Here is a 21151-nt window from a genome sequence, read left to right on the forward strand (position 1 = left end):
ATAGTAGTGTAATAAAAGTAGTGCGTAAAAGTAATGTGTAAAAGTAGTTAATAGTGTTTTACTAGCGTGTAAAAATAGTTTGATCGAGTTTTACTTGTGTAATAGTGCATAAAAGTAGCTTGATAGTTTTTTACTAGAGTCATAGTGTGTAAAAGTAGTGTGATAGCGTTTACTAGTGTGTAAAAGTAGTGTGATAGCGTTTACTAGTGTGTAAAAGTAGTGTGATAGTGTTTTACTTGCGTAATAGGGCATAAAAGTAGTGTGATAGTAAGTGTTTTACTAGTGTTCTAGTGTGTAAAAGTATGTGCGATAGTAAAACATTTACTAGTCACACTACTTCTAGAGTGTCACTTCAATTTTTATTTTTACCTCGAGAATTTTTTTATGACAAATATTTTCTACATCTCAGTACATTTCTAAAAAGAGTGTGGAAAAGTAAATAGATTAAACGCGTGTTTATTGTAGTGTAAAAACTATATATTTAAATTCTTTCGTCTGAAATCATCAACAAATAACTTAGTAAATAAAAATTGAAAAAAAAAATTCAAAAGAAATGGTTGCATGGTTATTGTTATGATAGGATTGCTATGTTCCACGTAATTGCGTCCAATAGCTATTTTTCTCGTTATGCCGTGAAAATAGGCAATCAAAATTCGAGTGGCTCCCAACTAGACAACTGGGAATCGTTAAAGAAACTAAGCTCCACTCAAGACTTCAGTTAAAACCTTGTAAATATCGAGGCACTATCTATACGCCATGTTTGGTTTCAGGCGAAGAAAAAAAGGGAGATTTTTTACGCATAGCATATTTTCTCCAAAATATAAAATATACTGCTGGTTATCAGGCATATACAAAGATAATATGCATCAAACGACATAGATATACGAGACATGTGGTTCTTAAAAATTCTTTAAATATAAGTAAAAATATAAAAATAAAATTTAAAATAAAAAAAATCACATATATTTCAAGAGTAACTTAAAAAGATCATAGCATTTACCCAGTGCCCCACATTTTTAGGGGATCCGGGGTAAGGTATTTTAAAATAATGAAATTGAGTTGTGGTATTAAAAATTCAAAAACTTAGTTTCCCAATTGCAATCATAGATGTACTAGTTTAGACTTAGAGCCCAGATACAGTGATCGTTACGAATTTCTGCAAAGAAATCAAAATGGCAAAACTAGAAAATAAGATTACATGGTTTTACAAAAAAGTTTCTTGAACTGAAAATTCCTCATTTCTAAAGGTCCTTAGTTTGATATATCATTGATAAAAACTAAGCTACAAACTGAAATTTCAGAATTAAATTTTAAGAAAATAATAAAATGTTAAAGTGCTTGCTCTTAAAAATGAGAATTCAAAAATAAAATGTCCAATGATCTAATTAAATAAATAAAGCGAAAGTTTAAGGTAGATTTTTTTGGATTATATGTTATCTATTTTTCGAGACTCAACTTAATGAAAATATTATATTATAATATTATAACCGTTGTTGAACAGTCGACCCATTTTTTGGGGGGTTTGCGACTACTAATGTTCATCTCGGTAGCCTTGTAATTTTGAACCTAATCCGAAAGAGAAGGAGACTACTGGATCAAGTATTTGCAGAAATTTGAATTCACGGAGGACGTCTTGAGGGAACTAACCCAAATTGGCGTTACAAAGAGAGGAAAACCACGAAGCCCTTCCACGGTTAGCCTGACGGAAAGGGAACTCTAACCTATGATCCGTCTACCACTGAGGATATTTCACGTCCAGCAATGTGGTCGGCGCGAGTCATGAGCGAAATTCCTACTGACCGGCCACCACTACGATTCGAACCCATACACCTCATTGGAAGGATTCGATCCCCTGAGCCACCACGTCTCCTCTATATAAAAATAGTAAAAGGGCTCAGAAAAGTGTTTTGTTCTAGGACCTCATGAACTACAGAAACGTTTCGGTTTTATACTGGCTGTATTCAATACGTCAAGGTTAAATAGATAATAAATGCTCAATGGATAGAGTGCTCGCTCTCCTGTGAAATGTACCAGGTTTGAAAGCTGGTTAATGCGAATTCTGCTCTATGCTTGTACCCATCACATTGCTGACGTATTTTCTGTGGTAAGGGTATCATGAGTTAGAATCCCCTTGCGTCGGATTAACTGTGGGAGGTTTTCATAGTTTTCCTCTCAATATAACGAATCCATCAATACCGTGCAAACCAAAAAGTCCTCCATGAAAGCAAGTTTTTCCTAATACTTGATCCAAGAACTCCCTTATCTTATGGCTACCAAAATTATAAGCCCACGAAGTTCAACAGTAGTTTTCGAAAACTCAAAAATTGGTTGACTATTTCATTCGGCAATTTTTTTCAGGAGATAAGTTGGCGTGGGAATTTTATATCCAGAGGCAATACTTCTGATAAAATGCGTCACTAGTAATACCCAAAACAATGATTGGAGTACTTTGGACTAAATTTTAACACTTTACCTCTTTATTTAACTTTGATGATGGTTATTTTAACCAAAAACAGTCACCACGAATTTTAATTTTTTTTTTCTTCTTTAAATTGATTCTATTTCAACTTAGAAGACATAGACTTGGGTTGAACTCAAAATTACAAGAATAAGGAGACTATTATTGATTTATGGAAGATAATGGAGAAAAAAAAAGTACTATTCTAGTTTTCAGAGGAAAGTCTTGCTAATTATATATATATATATAAAAAATGGCCGTGTAAGTTTCTAAGCGAAACTCTTAGCGCTTGTAAAATTTGTCCTAATAGGTAGTTGAATCCCAATTAAAAGTGGGCAACAATGGCAGACAGCAAAGCTACTTTGATATTTCAGTAATCCCCAACTCTAACGACCCTACTTGACCGACGACAAAGGTGGTAAGTTTGTCGACAAAATGTTCGCGAACAGCGAATTAAGGCTTACAATCACGGTGTAGACGAAAAAGTAGGCTCAGTTAGTGGAGGTCCTAATCCCTAATTCATCGGTCAACCTTGATCCCTGGATAAAGTACCGGACACTGGAGAGAAAAGCGAAGATAGACATTTCCGGAAACGTTAATGGTCGTAAACGACGAGAGATCGGGATCTGTTACCAAGGTTATTTCCTTCATTTAAGGCATTACGAGATCCCCCCCCCCCTTCTTGAAGATCGAAACCCGGAGTGTCCTTCCTAAAATTCGTTCTAGCAGTCAGGATAAGATAGCAATTGATTGGATATCTGCTCAGAAACTCAATTTTAAATCAGGAATGGTAGGATATGCTTTATTTGTAGTTATGGATCCCGCTAGAATTCCAAATGGAACCCCTGCAGACATTTTAGGAAATAGATTTTGATAGAGTATGAGTCTAAGTAGGCTCCAGCGAAATTGAGGAAATTCTCAGCAACCAGCAGCTAGAGCAATGTATGAATCTAATGTATTGTATTTTCAAAATTCGATTTTGAATCACATATTCCTCTGGAATTTTAATTAAAATTTAAGGTACTGACAGGTGCGTCCGCAAACACGAATTTCTGAGCTAGAAATTTTAGTTTTGAATTTTGGAAAGTTTATTATTATTGTATCTGAATATTTTTTTATGTATTTTGATAATATAAGTACTTGAATATGTTTCTGTTAAATAGTAAGATTTCTCAGTGATTTGCATTCATGTCAAAATAGCAATTGGTTATGTTCTTAAGTTTAATTTCAAAGCGGGTAATTGAAAAAAATATTTTATTTGATATTATGCGTCAATCCGGAATTTTATAAGAAATTGAAAGGGCTAGATCACTGCATATATAGTTTTTTTTTCTTTTTTGCTGGTTCAGATAAAGTATGCATAAGTATATTCTTTCAAAATTCAGCGTTTCCCGAAACTCACGCCAATAACAATTGTGATGAAAAATACAAGTTTTGGACTTAAAATTTCAATTTTCTTTTTAATGTTGTAGGAAACAGACAGTATAAGGTTCAAAGGAAAAAGTATATCATCGGATAAATAACCTCCTTGGTTTGCTCCCATATATGCCCTCTTTTTCTTTAAGTTTGGATATTTTTAATGACCAGTTTAAGGATTCGTAACTGCACATCAACAAAGCGAGGGACTTTGTTTCTTTGTGTAATACTGATTGGAAAAAAAGATGCAAGAAAAGGTAACAAGCTAGGGAAATAAAGCATAAAAAAGGTGAATACTTGCTTGTGATGTAAAGTGCTAGTTACTCCTAGATTCCGGACCGGACAGTTACAAAATGTTTAAATAAATTATATTAATTATAATAAGTATGTCCTCTCATGAGATTTGATTAATCTTTAGTAAACTTAATAGCTTCCATCAAATTGAAAGTAGAAAAAAGATAACCTCTAAACCAGCGTGTATAAATGCAGCTAGATTTTGTTTAAACAGTGCGCAATTTCCTCGCTCAAGCGTGAGTTTTTATGGGCTAGTTAACTTAAATGTTAGATTTAAAAACTATCATTGAATTACATGATTTGACCAGTCTGTTTTGATCGTAATAATGGGAAATTACATGTCCCAAGAATGAATCAACTATGCTAAAACTATTTCTCACGATTCAAGAAATTTCTATTTAGGTAGTCAAATCAAATACAGTTATTTGTTATTATGATTATACTTATTGTACTAAATCTGTATAAATTGCTTCATATCGTTTTTTTTCTCTACTTCATGTAAACCAAAAAGTATTTTTAAAGGTTAATAGATAAAAATAAATGTAAAAAAAGAGACATTTTTGATGTGTTTTAAAAAAACATAAATAATAAAAATGGAGAACTTTAATTTCAAAATAATATCTTTTTTTTACAATCTAGAGCTTAATATTTACGTTCATCTTGCGCTTCACTGGGATCGGAAATGAATGATGGGGATCGGATGCGAGGAGTGACAGGATTTACCCCTACTTCTCCCCTATGATCTGATCTCTAAAAGTGGGGACATTTTTAAACGTTTTCCCTTTTTCCTTTTAATTTAATTAGCTGCTTTAACTGCAGAACAGTTCCGCTTTAACTGTTTTCTGCATTAAGGAAACAACGCATTGCTTTTTTTTTGTGAACTTTTTTCCCTGGCCTTTAACTTTTGCTCATGAAGTAAACTTGCCAAAAAGTGACGTTTTGATGGGTGACTTTCATTGGTAGAATGATTGACAGGGATAAATTGGCAGTGTTAATGTTACTGAATGAATGCCTGTGCTCTGTAGAATAATTGGCATTTTCTAGCAAAACATGAATATTATTTACATTGACTAGTTGGAACGCCTAAGCATTATTACATTGACTAGTTGGAACGCCTAAGCATTACTGAATAACTAATGATCATTAAGCAAAGTATAAAATGCGAGAATTATTATGTAATTTACATAGTCACTCTATCGAATACATTTAGATTTTTCTAAAAATCATTCTTTAGAAAGTCCTAGGCAATGTGCGGAATATTAATACTCTGAACGAGTTAATTTTAGACATTTTATACTATGAATACAGGCATTCTATAAAATGCATGGATTTCATGCATTCACACAAATGCATTAAATAAAATAATTCCTTTAAATAATTCCAATAATTTTCTTTAAAGGTTATTAGATTATGTGAGAATAGAAAAAAAACTAATGTGTATACATTTGCGTAGAATTTATTACATTATTTTTTAAATTAAAGGGTTTTAGTCAATTTTCGTTATACCTTTAATATTGAACGTTGGACTCAGCCTCTATATGTTTACATAGTTCCAAAATTTGAATTTGATGTACAGTAAGAAAAAAAGTTATAAATTAATAAATATTTTAATTGATTAATCGTAAAAATAAATAAGCTTCCCCCTCAAAATGATAATCTATCTATCGCCAAAGTTAAATTTTAATTAAAAAAAATACCTTAATAACTTTTGATCTCTTTCTGATGTGCTAAGATTCAATCTTAGTGGTTCGAGGATCTAATCTTGATTTTACCTTAATAACTTTTGATCACATTCTTATATACTAGGATTCAATCTTAATGGTTCGAGGATCTAATCTTGATTTTACCTTAATAACTTTTGATCACATTCCGATGTGCTAAGATTCAATCTTAATGGTTCGAGGATCTAATCTTGATTTTATCTTAATAACTTTTGATCGCATTCTGATGTACTAAGATTCAATCTTAATGGTTCGAGGATCTAATCTTGATTTTACCTTAATAACTTTTGATCACATTCTGATGTGCTAAGATTCAATCTTAATGGTTCGAGGATCTAATCTTGATTTTTGCTAATTAGTGATAAAAATATTTCAAGTTTCAAATTCAAGAAAAACAGTTTTCTCTGTATAAACATGTTTTTCCCCGACGGAATCAGATTCATAACCCTCAAAATATGAGAGAACTGTGCCCGCAAGTAGGAAAGTATAGTCCCTATAGTTTAGGCGGGAACTAAATGTCATTTTTTTGCGTATCTCACCCTCTCGAAGTAGTCGTATTTTTAAACTTTCATTTCTCAAGAGCCATTCAACTGATTTCCTTCAAATTTTTTTAAAATTAATATTACGTAGAGTAAATTGTAGTGTAAAAACTTGTATATCTTACAATTCATGTATTTTTTTCCCTTTATTAAATTAAGTAATAAAAACTAATAACTAATTATGAAAAAGTAATTTTTTACATGGAATTATCTGTAAGCCTTAAAATTGCGCGCAAAATTTTTTGATTCAATTAATTAGTTCTGGAGATAGTGAAACTCTCAAAAATAAAAATCAATATTAAGGTGACCTAACCGTTACACCTTTCTAAATGCCTAAACTGTTGAATATATAGATTTTCCTGATTGCTGTTGCCTTTCGTGTTTTGTAGGTTAAGAGCCCAAATCGATAGTAAAAAAGACGTGTTTTTTTATTATTTATTTTTCTTAGAGAAAGTAAGTTTTTGATTACGTAATTTAAAATATCGTTTACACTTGAATAATTAAAGTTAGGCCCACGATCCGTTTAAATTGAATCCTGGTACGTGAAATGACGATCATGAAATCAAAAGTTATTAAAAAGTTTGATTTTCTTTTCTTTGCGCTCTGTTCATTTAAAAACATGACGTAGAAAACTGATCTGAATCAATTTTTAAATTGTTTGAATAGATTTTCAACACCATTTTTATGTATCGCTGATTAAATTGTTATACGATCGATATCATGTGTGCTATACTAGCGAATTAGATGACTCAGTGAAAGGCGAGAGAAAAAAAAAAGGAATTTCGGAAGTTCATGAAAGCGTCTCGACCATTGAGTAACTCCCTTTAGTATGCATCATTTGATTGGACGATTTGGTAAATGTCAAGTTTTGTGCTGAAAGGCAAGTCGACCGGACACCATTAGAGCCTTATTTCACTCATTAAATATGCATAAAGCATCCAACGATTATGTTCACTCACTATAGAATATGGACATGCTCTATTTCTTTGCCAAACTCCAAGACATCGCCATTTATGGTTTAGTATTTAGAAGTGAAAAGAGAATGATAAAAGTTAATTTTTGCTCTTGCGATGTGAAGTCTAAAATTTTGAATTATGTAACTGCCTTTTTTTAAACGTTAATTAAATTGAAATTCTAAATTGAATCGCGTAACTTTATATTTTATAACCAAATTATTAAAATACTGAAGAATTAATAGAATAATATTAATGGCATAGAATAATGGAAAAATCGAGATCTTTGTAAGGAGCTATAGCCTTTTTTGTAATGTGCTAAGCTAATTAGAAAAATCTACTGTATTTTATAATCAGTTTGACACTTTTTCAGCAAATTGCAATAAGTTCATTTCCTTTAGGCTAATTTTATATTACATTTTATAACCAGTGTTGAGCAGCCGACCTGATTCTGAGTTCACGACTATCAATGTTCAACTCCATAGCCTTGTAATTTTGAATCAAACCCAGAAGACCAGGTGACTCCTGAATCAAATATTGGAACAAGCTAGCCTTCGCGTTATACTTATTTGGTGGAACTAACCAATACCTCCTAGAAGAGAGAAGGCCTCAGCACGGGTTACCATAAGCAAGAAACTTGATCCTTTAGTAGTCCAAAAGTAATGATGTCTTTCTTATTTTCCTACACTGAGCAGTTTGTTTGCTACGTCGCACTACTAAATTGCTCCGTGCTGAGGCCTACTCTCTTCTAGGAGGTGTTGAACTTCGTTGCATGGAGAGGAAAACCACGAAACCCTCCGATGGCAAAGGGATTCTAACCCATGATCCGTCTTCCACTGAGGATAATTTACGTTAGCACTGTGGTCGTTACGAGTCTGAAGCAGAATTCGTAACAACCTGCCACCGCTGGGATTCGAGCCTAGGTGACCTAATTGGAGGTGAACGCTCTGACTAATTTTTATAACCGTCGTTGAACAGCAGACCCAGCTTAGGGTTTACGACTACCAATGTATCAATGTCTTGTAAATATGAACCAAATCCGGAAGACAAGGGAACTCCTGGATCAAGTATTGGGAGAAATTTGCTTTCGTGGAGGACTTTTTTGTGGAACTAACCCGTATTTGTGTTCCATGGAGAGAAAAACCTCCCACGGTTAGCCTGACGACAAGGGTACATCCCCTGATCCACTGAGGATATTTTACGTCAGCGCTGTGGCCGGTGCGAGCTGGATGCGGAGTTCGTATTAACGAGCCACCGCTGGGATTCGAACCCAGGCCATCTCATTGGGTGTCGAGCGCTATATCCCCTAGGCCACATCATTCGTGGCTCAATTAGAGTGATTTATTTCAAGACAGAATGGTTATTTTAAACAGTCTTATTTGAAGTTTAATCCAATGATCCTATGCAAATTCAGCCCGGTTGAGTATATCTGTCCACACTTCCTAATTGACTTAAAGGCATAGGCTGATTATGATAAGTATAAAAAATATCCTACTGACTAGGAATTACTGAAGACTTTTTCAATGAGCCCGGCCCATTGCAAAATACCGGCACTACTTGCAAAGAGCCTCATCTTTTATTAGTTTCATACATTAGATTCTTTAAATATTAAACAATGTCTACATAAATACATTTGAGGTGGGGAAAATTTAAATGGTTTCTATAATAATTTTCTTTTCTTAGACAAATTTTATCCGAACTATGTTTTCCACTGACTGTTTCTAAACTACTTTTTACTGAATAAAAAATTGTAAATCTGAGGTGAGGTCAATTTGCTAATCACGTAGTCTGTTATTTAATAGCTGTATTAAAATAGTTCATTAATCGGAGTGACTTTGTAAGAATGTAATCCAACTATTTTATTTAAATTATTGTTATTTAAAGATAGTGCGTATCCTTTGGTAGTTACAATAAATTGAAAATTTTCCCACCATGAAACATCCCTGCAGCTCCGGAGCACATCTTAGACTGCCTCAACATTACTGTGAAGGACCTATTCCTAAAAACATCAATGGTTGCCTCTAAGTTTATGGAACATTTGCACAATTTGGAGGGCCTGGTTTAGAGCTAATCTAAGCTGCGTGAATAAGTACTACCACCAAAAATTGAGAACTTTCAGATATTCCAGAAAAGTAATTTTTAAACTTTTTCGCTAATCTAGTTTTGACTCTTGACAGGAAGATTCTTTTACATTATCAAGGCTTACCAGGTCTGTAATTTAACTTTTACGTAGGCTGTCTCTACAAGGCAGTGAAAGATAATAATGCTCTCTATGTATGTATTAATAGTGATTGTGCGCTATGATTCGTGAGCTACAATTCGCCTGCTACGATTCGTATATTAGTGGTTCTGTCTAGACAAAGCCAATTTATTAAATGAGATATTTACTTTAAAAAATTAAAATATGATTTATCACGTTGAAAAGTTATTCGTATCTTCCGATTTAGCTTTCAAGAAATCCCAAGAGAATTTAAAACCTTTATCTGTCAATATATTTTTCAAGCTAGAAATTTTCTTAATTATCGTTTGCCCTGCATCTTTACTTTGCAATAATAATAAAAATCAGTGAATGTATTTAAGGTAATAGAGAAAGTTTGAACTAAATTATTTTTGTTAAAAATAATTATTTTATTGAATAATTTCGAAGGCAAAATCTGTTCTTTACAACCTCAAAATCCTAATTGTCATTTCTGGCTGTTAATGATACTTAGAATCTAATCTTAATATGACTTCAGCACATCATAAGACAAATGACAAAGCTTTCTTTCCCCACGAAGACATCTTGAAAAAAACTTTTAACAAACATAAAAAACTTTTTCAAAACAAAATATCAATGAAATTAAATTCTTTAATATGATTTCTCTCATTGTTTTGTTGCCAAGACAACTGGAATGTCACACATTTTTCATGTCGAAATTTTATATGCTGTTACGTGAGCGGTTAGCTTATTTTCTGTTAGGTAAGTAGCATTTCCTGGGTTACAAACGAAAAAACTTCTCGTCAGATTATATTTAGGTAATTAGCAAGTTCATATACAAATGATTACAATCAAGTTCAGCCTTTACATTTACATTCTATTCTCATGTATAAAATTGTAGGAACAGACACATTTCCGGGGAAGAACTTTGGCAATAGTATGCCAAATCAAATGAAAATTTATATGAGAATACATCAAAGTGTGACAAAAAAGACTGGAAACGACATGAACTCAGGATGAGTTAATAAGCTTCACAGTTAAATAATCTAAAAATGATACAACGAAACGGACTAAAACTCCTTACGACCATGCATATGGCTATATAGCAACGAAACTCCCATGCTTTTTATGAAGTTTTCAAACATTTTAGACAGTAAATCGCACTTCTACCTCAAGACAGCTCTTATCTCCGGAATAGTTCTCGAAGAGGTGTGATGAGCTGCAATTACTCTACTAAGAGAATCCCAGGCAAGTTCTACTGAATTCAAATCTGGAGATGTAACTGGCTACTCCATCTTCTAAATATTTTCGTCTTCAAAGTATTCCTCTATCAGCCCCAGCGTTTGGGAACACATGCTGGCATCCATAAAAATGAATTGAGAGCCAATAGCGCTTCTGAATAGTGTAGTACAATACTCAATAAATGTTCTGCACAAACTGTTGCAGAATTGTTTGAATTAATGGCATGAAGTGTATGAAATTTAATATTGAAAATTGAATTCTCAACCATTTTATATAAGTAATTCAGCTAAGAATGTTCTGCATTGACTGCTACAGCAGCATTTTGATGAACTTGAACCATATTTTTTAAACTAATTAAGTAATGGTTAAGTTAAACTAATTAAGTTTTCATTAAATAGCATAAATTGATCTTTTATTGCATAATTTTATAAATTTTATTAGCATTGTTTCATTCAAAACCAGTAAGAATAATAAATTTTAACAATATCATAAATTTATAACTAATTTTAAATTATGGTAATTTTATATTATCTTGTTTTAAATATTTAAAATACTGTTAAATTATTTTGAGAACTATTATCTATGCAATTTTATAAATTCTTTACTTTGAACTGTTTTTGCTATAATCGAATAACATTCTTTACATAATCGAATAATTCTTTCGTAATCGAACAATATAGTAGAGACATTGCTAATTTATTTCCATTATCAGCTTGTAATAGTTTCTTAAAGCCTGTATTTTGAGATATCTATAATATGAATTAACAATTTTTTAACTTAGAAATTTAACAATAAATTCCTAAAAAAATATTTTTTTTACAAAAAATCAAAAAATTAAGAAAAATTAACACCGGTACAAAAAATTCAATGTAATAACTTATCATTATTTTGCTATTTCTTGACTGTTTGAAATGTGCTTTTACGTGACTAAACTTTTTCAGAAACTTAATTACAATTCTTTAAATACCCTATTCTTCGAATCATTCACTGTGTGTTAAAGTATCATTATAGTTTAACATGGTCTAAAATTTCTAGCAATGAACTGATTAGTACAGTATATTGTATGATATTAGTACAAGTATTGAAGAATTTTTGTCATGGAATGGAAATTCACAATTTTTAAAAAGTAGCGAGGCGCATTTCATCGTGTACAAAGATGGCGGATGATTTGTAAACATGCTTGGGTTATATTCAATGCATAAAATACGAAGCAAAACCTTTTAAAAGTTCGAACAGGGGTGTTTTTTACACCACGGCGCCTTTTAGGGGCAACAAAATAACAAAAGAGGAAAATGAAAGGGCATCAAAAAAACGTTTTTAACCCCTCGTTTGCGAGAAAAAGTAATTAAAAGGGCGAGAAATGATTTTTTAATTTTCGGAGGGCGCCAAATTAAATATTCGTGAAGAAAAGGTCTCTCGTTAGAGATGGTTCGCAAGTTGTTTTTGGGTAATGCCCGTAAAATAAAAATTCGTCGTTAGTAATGGGTTATGGATATAAGAGTTTTTTTTTCCTATTATTTTCTACTGAATGTGTTATACCATCAGGCAATTCTCTTAATGGGTATTTGTTAAATAATATTATATGCTAAATCCAGAATTCAGCATTTTTTTTAAACATAAAATGGTAAAATAGTATTTAATGCTTTTTGCTGAAATAAGTGCTACATTTGTTTTAATGATTTGTATTGAAAAAAAGAAAGACTTCAGTATTGTTGGATTTCGCAAAATTAAAAATGTTTTCGAGATTGGAAATAATTATAAAAAATAAAAAACAATATTGAAATAAGAGGCAGCTTTTCGAGCATTTTGTGCATTAAATGATTTGAATTAAATGTATGAAATTCTACATTATGTATTTTTATTTTAATACAGCAAATTTTGTTATAATTAATATAAATGGGTAAGTAAAACTTCACCACAACAGCAAGTTGTGGACGCGGAAGTCCATGGATGTTAAGACTAAACGATTTCTTAACCAACGACATTATTTTGGGTATATTGTCAACATTGAGAGCATTGTGCGCAGATGGAAGCTTGGTGAGGTTCAAGTCGCCATAGAGGATCAAACCTCATTCCTTCTCAGTGGGTTTTATAACCATTTAGTCATCTCGACTTGATATAAATGGGAGAGAAATTTCAAACTTTTTCCACAACCTTAAGCTCGAAATTAGAGTTTCTAAGCAACTTTTCATCTGTTATTTAAAATAGTTTCAGTATAATCAATATCGATGTATATTGCATTAAAAAATAATAGTCAAAAATCGATTCTCAATGTTTTAGGTGAATATTAATCGGGTAAAAAATCATATGATGGAATCCTTAATTAAAGAAGAAAGTAGGAACATTTATCTCACAGGAACGAGATATATTTATCAAAATTCAATGGAAAACTTTATATTTCAACACTTTAACTGGAAGAAATAGATGCCATATTACAAGGGCAACTGATTGGAATAATCACTTACGAAAAAAACATCTCACTAAGAAAAACCACAGTTTTGTAAAAGATTTTTTGTCTTTAAATTTTTAATTTTTGAAAAGTTGCTTTTAGTGTTGTATTATATTATGAGCTCATAAAATTTGCAGAAATTGAGAACTGCTTATTATATTTATCTAGGTAGGAAATTCTAGCCAAAATGGCGATTTTTAGAAAAGTTTAATAAATTTAAATATTTATCTATTATATATATATATATATATACACTGCTGGCCAATTGCTAAGGACGGATCACAAATTGTAATGTAGCATAACATTAAGCGAGACATGAGACCCAGTAGGATAAAATATAGTTGCCACACTGTTCAGACATTAGAATAAAGAATATTCATTGTTCTGGAAAGTACAAAAGCTATGAAACATCTGAAGGAAAAAAATTTTTCATTGGATGCTGCGTACAGAAAGATGGAACAATGCATCTAAATGTCAGCAGGCAACTTAAAGAAAAGTGTCAGTACGGGATATGTCCACCGTGGAGTGTGATGCAACATTCTACACGTCGTATCATACTTTGCACAACATTATCCAGCAGCTGTTGAGGCAATTTATCCCATTCCTCTGTCAGTGCACAGATGAGGGTGTTCTTGTTTGTCGGAGGATAGTTTCGACCAGCAAGTTGCCTCCCCAAAGCATCCCAAACATTTTCAATGGGGTTTAGATCTGGAGAACGTGATAGCCATACGAGGCGTTGAATACCCTCTCTGTCTAGACATTCCTGAACAGCGAGTGTTCGATGACATGTTGCGTTGTCGTCCATAAAAACAAATGTATCACCGACAGCACCGCGGAAAAGACGAGCATGAGGAAGTAGAACTTCATCAATGTATCGTTGGCCCATCATAGTCCCATTCGCAACCACATGTAGGCGAGTGTGGCCATTGATCACGATGCCGGCCCACACCATGACATTGCATGTCGGATATCAGTCCCTTTCCTGGATATTTTCTGGACGATAACCAGTACCACTCTTTCGCCAGATCAGTTGGCGTCTACAATCCGATGACAGACTGAACCTACTGTCATCTGAGAATAGTACGCATGTCCAGTCCTTTTCAGTTCAATTGTGATGCTCACGACACCACTGCAAACGGGCAGTACGGTGCTGTCTGGTCAATGGGACACACACAACAGGTCTGCGGGCATATAGTTCTCCTCCCCTCAAACGTCTGGCAACAGTTTTTCGGGAGATCTGCTTTCCTGTGGCAGCAAGAAACTGATTTGCCACCTGCTGAGCTGTGGTGCGCCTGTTCCTTTTTGCTGATAGGACGATGTATCTGTCTTCAGCAGGCGTAGTACTTCTAACACGACCTCCCCCGTGCCGCCTACTACATATTCCAGTAGTTTTAAATGATTTCCACAGGTGTGAAACAACGCTGTGAGCAATGTCGAACTCCCTGGCAACATCTGTTATTTTTCGCCCTTCTTCGATCTTTCCAATAATTCGGCCACGCTTAAAATCATCTAAGTGATATCGGGAGGACATGCCGAAAATTTCAAGTTCGTCAACTAAATCTTTCCTGTAAAACTTTGACTTAAAACTACAACTCTCCACACGCGTCAAAACCTTTAAAGCTCTTATCAGCGCTATCACGTGATGAGCAGACGTGGGAAAAAAAATTTGCATACGCATACCTCTTCTTACTATATCCCGCACTTATTCTAATTTTCCACATTTTGCTTCCTTTCATTTTGTGTTTGCTATGGATGATAGTGTTATTCGTCCTTATCAATTGTCCAGCAGTGTATAGGGGAGAGTGGGGTCAATTGTAACATTTTTTACTTAACTATTTTTAACTAACAAAAAATCCAATATATTATTAGTATTTATTGACAGACGTGTAAAGTAGACTATCCTCTACTAGAAGAAAAATAAATACCTGATTTTAAATATTATTATATTAGTTGTTAACAATTTTTGACAGTCGTGCACTTGTTACAATTGTCCCCACTTACGGGGTCAATTGTAACAGTTCATAAATTCAACTAAAACATAGTTAATTATACATATTATCATAGTTGTGATATAGTTTTTTATTGCTCAAAATAGTAGTGATATTTTAGGAGTAAAAATAATAATGAACAGAGACCTAAAGGGTTAAACTTTTAACTTTAAGGGGTTAAAAATTTTAATTTATGCTGTGAAAGGTGACAAATAAAATAATGCACATGCAACATAATATAAATGCTATAGGAAACTGTTGGTGGTTCTTAAAGAGTTAAGTAATGGTTTGTAAACATAAGATTATTTATTTTCAACTGTTACAATCGTCCCTTTACTTATTGTTACAATTGTCCCCAAGACGCCATTTCAGCTTCATTTGTTAAAAACAGTGCTAATTAATTAGCAAAACTAATCTTTTTTTATTGAAATGTTAATTAAGGTGTCCACTTACATATTCGGTTACTAATTTATATTTGTTTAAACAAAATTACTTTGTTATAATATAGTATTCTAATACCAAAAAAAGTACTTGCGTGGCGTGAAAATATCTTTTGCGATGTAACTCTTTCAAAAGTACATAAAAATGGTTGCCATCAGGGGTGTACATGTAGATTTGTTAAATGCACCTTGTGTGCCACCTAGGAAACAAATCTAGAGCCCGACACTCGAAATTTTTGCTCTGTTACAATCGTACCCTGTTACAATTGACCCCACTCTCCCCTATATATATATATATATATATATATATATATATATATATATATATATATATATATATATATATATATATATATATATATATATATATATATATATGTAAGGTTCGCATAAGTTTAGTTTTATTACAGCGGAGAATAGTTTAACTTTCATATAAAAAGTTGGCAACATTCAGAGATGTAAATAGAACTCTTCGCAAAAACATATATTTCGCTGTTATTATTTTTCATTAAATGCTTTTATAAAATATCTCTTCGCTTATTTACTGTATTGCATATTAATTAAATTCCTTGTCATTCAACTTTATCTTATATATATATATATATATATAAACAAAGTGGAAATGCGGGAAAACAATATATATAAAAAAGAAAAAAAAAGAAGTTGGGGTGGAAGAAAAAAAAAACTGAAAAACTTTATTATTTGGTCTCTGCTGTCACTCACTTTCCCTCTTCCAAAAAAATATTTTTTATCCATTTAATTTTTTATTTATATACTTTAACTGTTCCCATACCCCCCCCCCCCCTTTCTGACGACTCTCTCAATCTAGTGTGCCTGCCTCCGATGATTGGCCGCATTTCAACAGCTTTTCGAAATCGATCATCCGGATTTCATCTCTTTTCTAAAAAGGGAGAACTTCCATTTCCAAGTTCCCCTTTTTTTATTTTTTATCTAAAATATATTTATTTTTGTCTTAGCCTTAAACCAAGTGCAAATATGACAGCAGCTGGTTGAAGTGACCCGAAGATTATTGGAATTTTTCTATTATTATTGTTATTCCCACACTTGTCTTTCGTTTTTCGTTTATTGTATCAACCGCAAATATTGTGGGAGACAATTTTCTCCACAAATCTGCCTCCCTACAAGTTTTTTTTTTCCCTTCTAAGAGAATTTTTTTTACTGTTTTTGAAGGAAGTTGGATTTTTTTTCCATAGATATATGTTATATACTTTTCCTCAGAAATCAAACATTTTAGAACTTATTTTGTCAAAAGCTCTATGAAAGAGCATTTTTTGTTAATTTTGTTAAAACTCCATTTTCAATTTATTTTAAAAATCCTATTTTTGAGTTTTTCCGTTTTACCCTTATTTTATTTATTTATTCATTATTGCTTTTTTTTTGTTTTTGTTTTAGAATGAAATATGAAAAGGGCTTGAGTCATTTTCGCACTTCTTGACTATTATGTTATCTTATTTTGATATACTTATATGATCTTATTTTGACTATTCTCTCATTCTTAAAAAATTATTTTAGTTATAGTTTTAACTTATTTTTTCATTGGTAGTAATTTTTATTTTTTATTTTGCTTTCAATTTTCAAAAAGATATATAAACTTCTCTTTTTTAGTGAAAGTAATTTTAAAAATATCATGCCAAATAACCTTATTAAAAGGGAAAAAAAATTAGTATGAATTAGTGTAATGTAATTTTTATTAGAAAATAAATTATAAAAAAAAGTGTTTTTTGTATCCAACTCCCGTTTCCAATTTTTATTTTCACATTATTAGTTTCACAATTGAAATTGTAGCTGAAAAACAAGTTAAGGTAAATTTATTCGAATTTGAGATATTTAGTTTCATTATGTAGGAAAGCACTAGGAAGTTGTTTAAAAGACAGCAGTTTTTATTGATAGTATTTTTCATTTATTTAAGGACTTAAAACTATATTAAACAGCGTTTTTCATTTATTTAAAGACTTAACAAAATAAAACAATATTCGATTCATGTAACTGGCCATAACATATTTTTAAATTTTTAAAGTTACAAAATGTAGCTCGGCATGCTTTTCTTTTCACTAAGCGCTCTAATTACAAAAAAAAAAAAATAGTAAAAATAAGTAAAATAAATAATACATAATTCATGATATATATTTTAATTTATTCTGCCTGTAATTTTATGTTGCAATTGACCAATGTTTACAAAATGCCGTTTAACAAGTTTTTTTTCCTTCACTAAGCTCTAAATTTCGAAAAGATGAAAATTAAATTATGATACATATTTTATTGTGTATTAAGCCTTTAATTCAATATTGCAATTGACTAGAGTCCTCAACATGTTTTACAAGTTTTCTTTTCACTAATTGCATGGTAAAAAATTGAAAAAAAAAAAGCAAAAAAAATATGCATTTATAATGCATATTTTATTGTGTATTATACCTGTAATTCTACATTGCAATTGGTTCACTTTTTCAAAATGTCGCGTAACATGCTTTTCACTAAAAGCATCCTAATTGCAAAAAAACGGAAAATTAATTTCTAATTCATAATAATTTCTGTTTGTATTTCATCTATTAACATTTAATATTTTCAAACAATTACTTTAATCAATGATAAAAACAATTGAATCATAAAATATTCAACAAAATGAATTAAAAACGAACTCTTTTCTAAACCTTTACCTTCCTCGAAAGATGAAGAAAGCGTCACAGTTGATTTAGCGCAAATGTGACCCAAAGGACCATTCCGGCTGCGAATTATTTGATAGTACCCTGGACACCGTTTGTTAGGCATGACTCTAGATCAAATTTCATCCATGCTTTCTATTCAGTCGGTTTTATGACCAGTACATGATGTAGTAGTTGATAACGGGCCCTTACAAACCCTCTCCCCAAGCAACAATCGTTTTCACTGCCCCAAGGTAAGGAATCTTTGATTTGTGGGATATTCTCTTTCTCGTGCAACTGAGTTAGGGAAGAATACATTTTTGGAAAATGTGAAAATCGAATCGAAATGCTATATTACTGGGTTGAAGATAAATTTGATTTTTAACATTCGAAAACTGTTCAACTAGAGTAACGAAAAATTTAAAGGTGATACTTTTTATGAGGAACAATAGTTAAACTTTCACTAAAATACTTTTAAAATGTATTTTGGAAATTGAGGCTGGAAAAAAATGTTAAGTGATAACATAATTTTTTTAAGCAAATAAAAACGCATATAACTCTTCTACACTAGTATAATGTTTTCGTAAGTTTATTTTTTTTTTATTTATTATAATTTTTTTTTTTTGGTTGAAACTTTTTTGACCAGATACTATAAAAATTTTCGTGCTTACTTCCAAAATCGATTTTTTTTTTTGATTGAATCAGTTGCTTTAGAAAAGGATACTTCCTATACAACTAACTTTATTTCTTCTTTTACTAATATTACTTTAATACTATTAGCAATTGGAAAATTTAAATTTTTGAAATAAAACTTTGCAAATATTGTCAAGTAACAGTTTGTCGTGTCTTTAACTAGATAGGCAAAACAATTTTAAAAACAAAAACTCAGGTGCCCGCAATGAATTGAGCCCATAAGATCTGTCGTCGCAGACGAATTATGAGCACTATTAACTGTTTTTGAGACGATTTTAGTCTTGGCGACGAATTGGTGCTGTGACAAATGATGCCCATGCTCAAGATGAATTTTGCTCGCGACCAATTGTGCCCACGACAAACCACCATAACGATTTTAGCATGGTTAATTGTTCTTCGGCGAATTGTGCAAGACGAATTTATGCAACACTCCCAACTGAAAGCCTGAAGTTGTCTGCTGCCATGAAATGAGTAAAACCCATGGGAGGTAATTGAAGAAATGATACATTTCTCCCAATATTTAAAAGCGCGTTACAGGAAACACCACTTTATTTATTTAAAGTAACTTCATCTTTGTAACCGCAGAAACCGTTTGCACGTGATTATAGTGTCGAGAGAAGTTCTCGTGGTAGTCAGCCGGTAGTAATTATTTTTATTTTATTTCGTTTATTATTGATAGTTTAATGTGGTTCAGTTTGTTCTGGACAGATATCTTTATTTCTGTTAATTCACCAATGTAATTTTTATTTTCATTTTTAAAGTCTTTTTTTTTTTTCCGAAATAGGAACACATGATTTCAAGTACGAAACCAAAACCTCTGCTGGACATGCTTATCTTCAGGTAAATAAGAGTTCTGACGTCGAAGTACCTTTGTGATCTCTCTTCTTTTTTACTTTTTTTTCTTATTTTTGAGACAGATTTAGATTATTTTATATCATTTCCTTTAGTAAGTATTTACGTTTTTTTTTTGCGCCAATTTTTAATGGTTAAGAATTTTTAATGCATTTAAGTTTGACATTTCAAGAAAATATCACGAAGTTTTGAAAGTGAAAGTTCGTCAAATTAATTGATTATGTGGCCGGGATAGCCAGGTTGGTAGGGCATTGGGCCCATGTCCAAGGGGTCGTGAGTTTGTTCCCCATAGGTAGAAGACTCCCCGTATAGTAAATGGTGATTGGTGCACATTAAGTATGTCTGGCCAAAGTCCTCCATGTTCCCATAACAAGTCAATTCATCTGGGGTACTAAATTGGAGATTGATCGTTCTCTGGTTCAGGTGAAAATTACGATCTAAGGATGAATACATGGATGTATGAATAGGATCCGTCCTATGAACGGACTGTGACGTGCGTGTGACTGATGTCGTATTTTTGGCCATAAATAGCTCCACTGAAAAACAAGAAACGCATTGTCTGCCCTAAATTCACTTGGTGCCACCAAGCAGACTTGTTGATGTTTGGCAAGTAGCATTAGAAACAACGACAACAATTGATTATGTACCGGCAAACAATTTTCCACCTTTGTTATCCTCTTTGATCTTTTATTATTTTCTAGAAGTAATTAATATTAGTAGTAAAAAAGTTAAAATGGCTAAGATAATCGAAACTTTTATTTCGCAAAAAATTCGTCTCCAAAAAACTCTTTTCTCACTAAACTTTAATCTTTTATGAATATAATTTTCACTTTTTCACATAGCTTAAGCAAAAATTAAATCTATTAGTAGCTTTTTAAAAAGAATTTTTTTAAAAAAATTTAATAAATGATTATCGGTTTTTAAGAAAATTTATTTTCTTGCTTTTTAGAATTTTTGAATATTAGAGATCCAGGAAACTAATTTAAAAACTGTTTTTTAAAAAAAATCCAAGTTTGTATTATTCAATGTAGTTGTCTCGTCATTCACGGCAATCTCCTAAGTTCAAGGACTCTACAGAATAAAGCAACTTTTAGAAGTTCTATTAAATAGAAATTTTCTTCGAGATATCTCAATTTTTATTCAAGCATGTTACTTAAGAAAATTCATCTACTCTACTCATCAATTTTACATGCATTGAACATTCTTTGTATTATGAGAGAAATATGAATTTTAAATCCCTCTATCTTGA

General features: G+C 31.9%; 1 protein-coding gene across 4 annotated transcripts in view; it reads left to right on the forward strand.

Annotated features, from left to right (window-relative positions):
- The window catches only part of LOC107451579 (E3 ubiquitin-protein ligase Rnf220), a 100759-nt gene that overhangs the window by 3521 nt on the left and 76087 nt on the right, over window positions 1-21151 (forward strand). For all 4 annotated transcript variants that reach the window (XM_043046895.3, XM_043046896.3, XM_043046897.3 and 1 more), the window contains exon 2: window positions 19835-19890. In XM_043046895.3, the coding sequence (XP_042902829.2) occupies window positions 19835-19890 (56 nt within the window). The remainder of the gene's footprint in view (window positions 1-19834; window positions 19891-21151) is intronic.

This window comes from Parasteatoda tepidariorum, chromosome 7, assembly GCF_982258835.1.
Source record: "Parasteatoda tepidariorum strain Cologne lab strain chromosome 7, Ptep-v5.0, whole genome shotgun sequence".
In the NCBI taxonomy this organism is placed as follows: domain Eukaryota; kingdom Metazoa; phylum Arthropoda; class Arachnida; order Araneae; family Theridiidae; genus Parasteatoda; species Parasteatoda tepidariorum.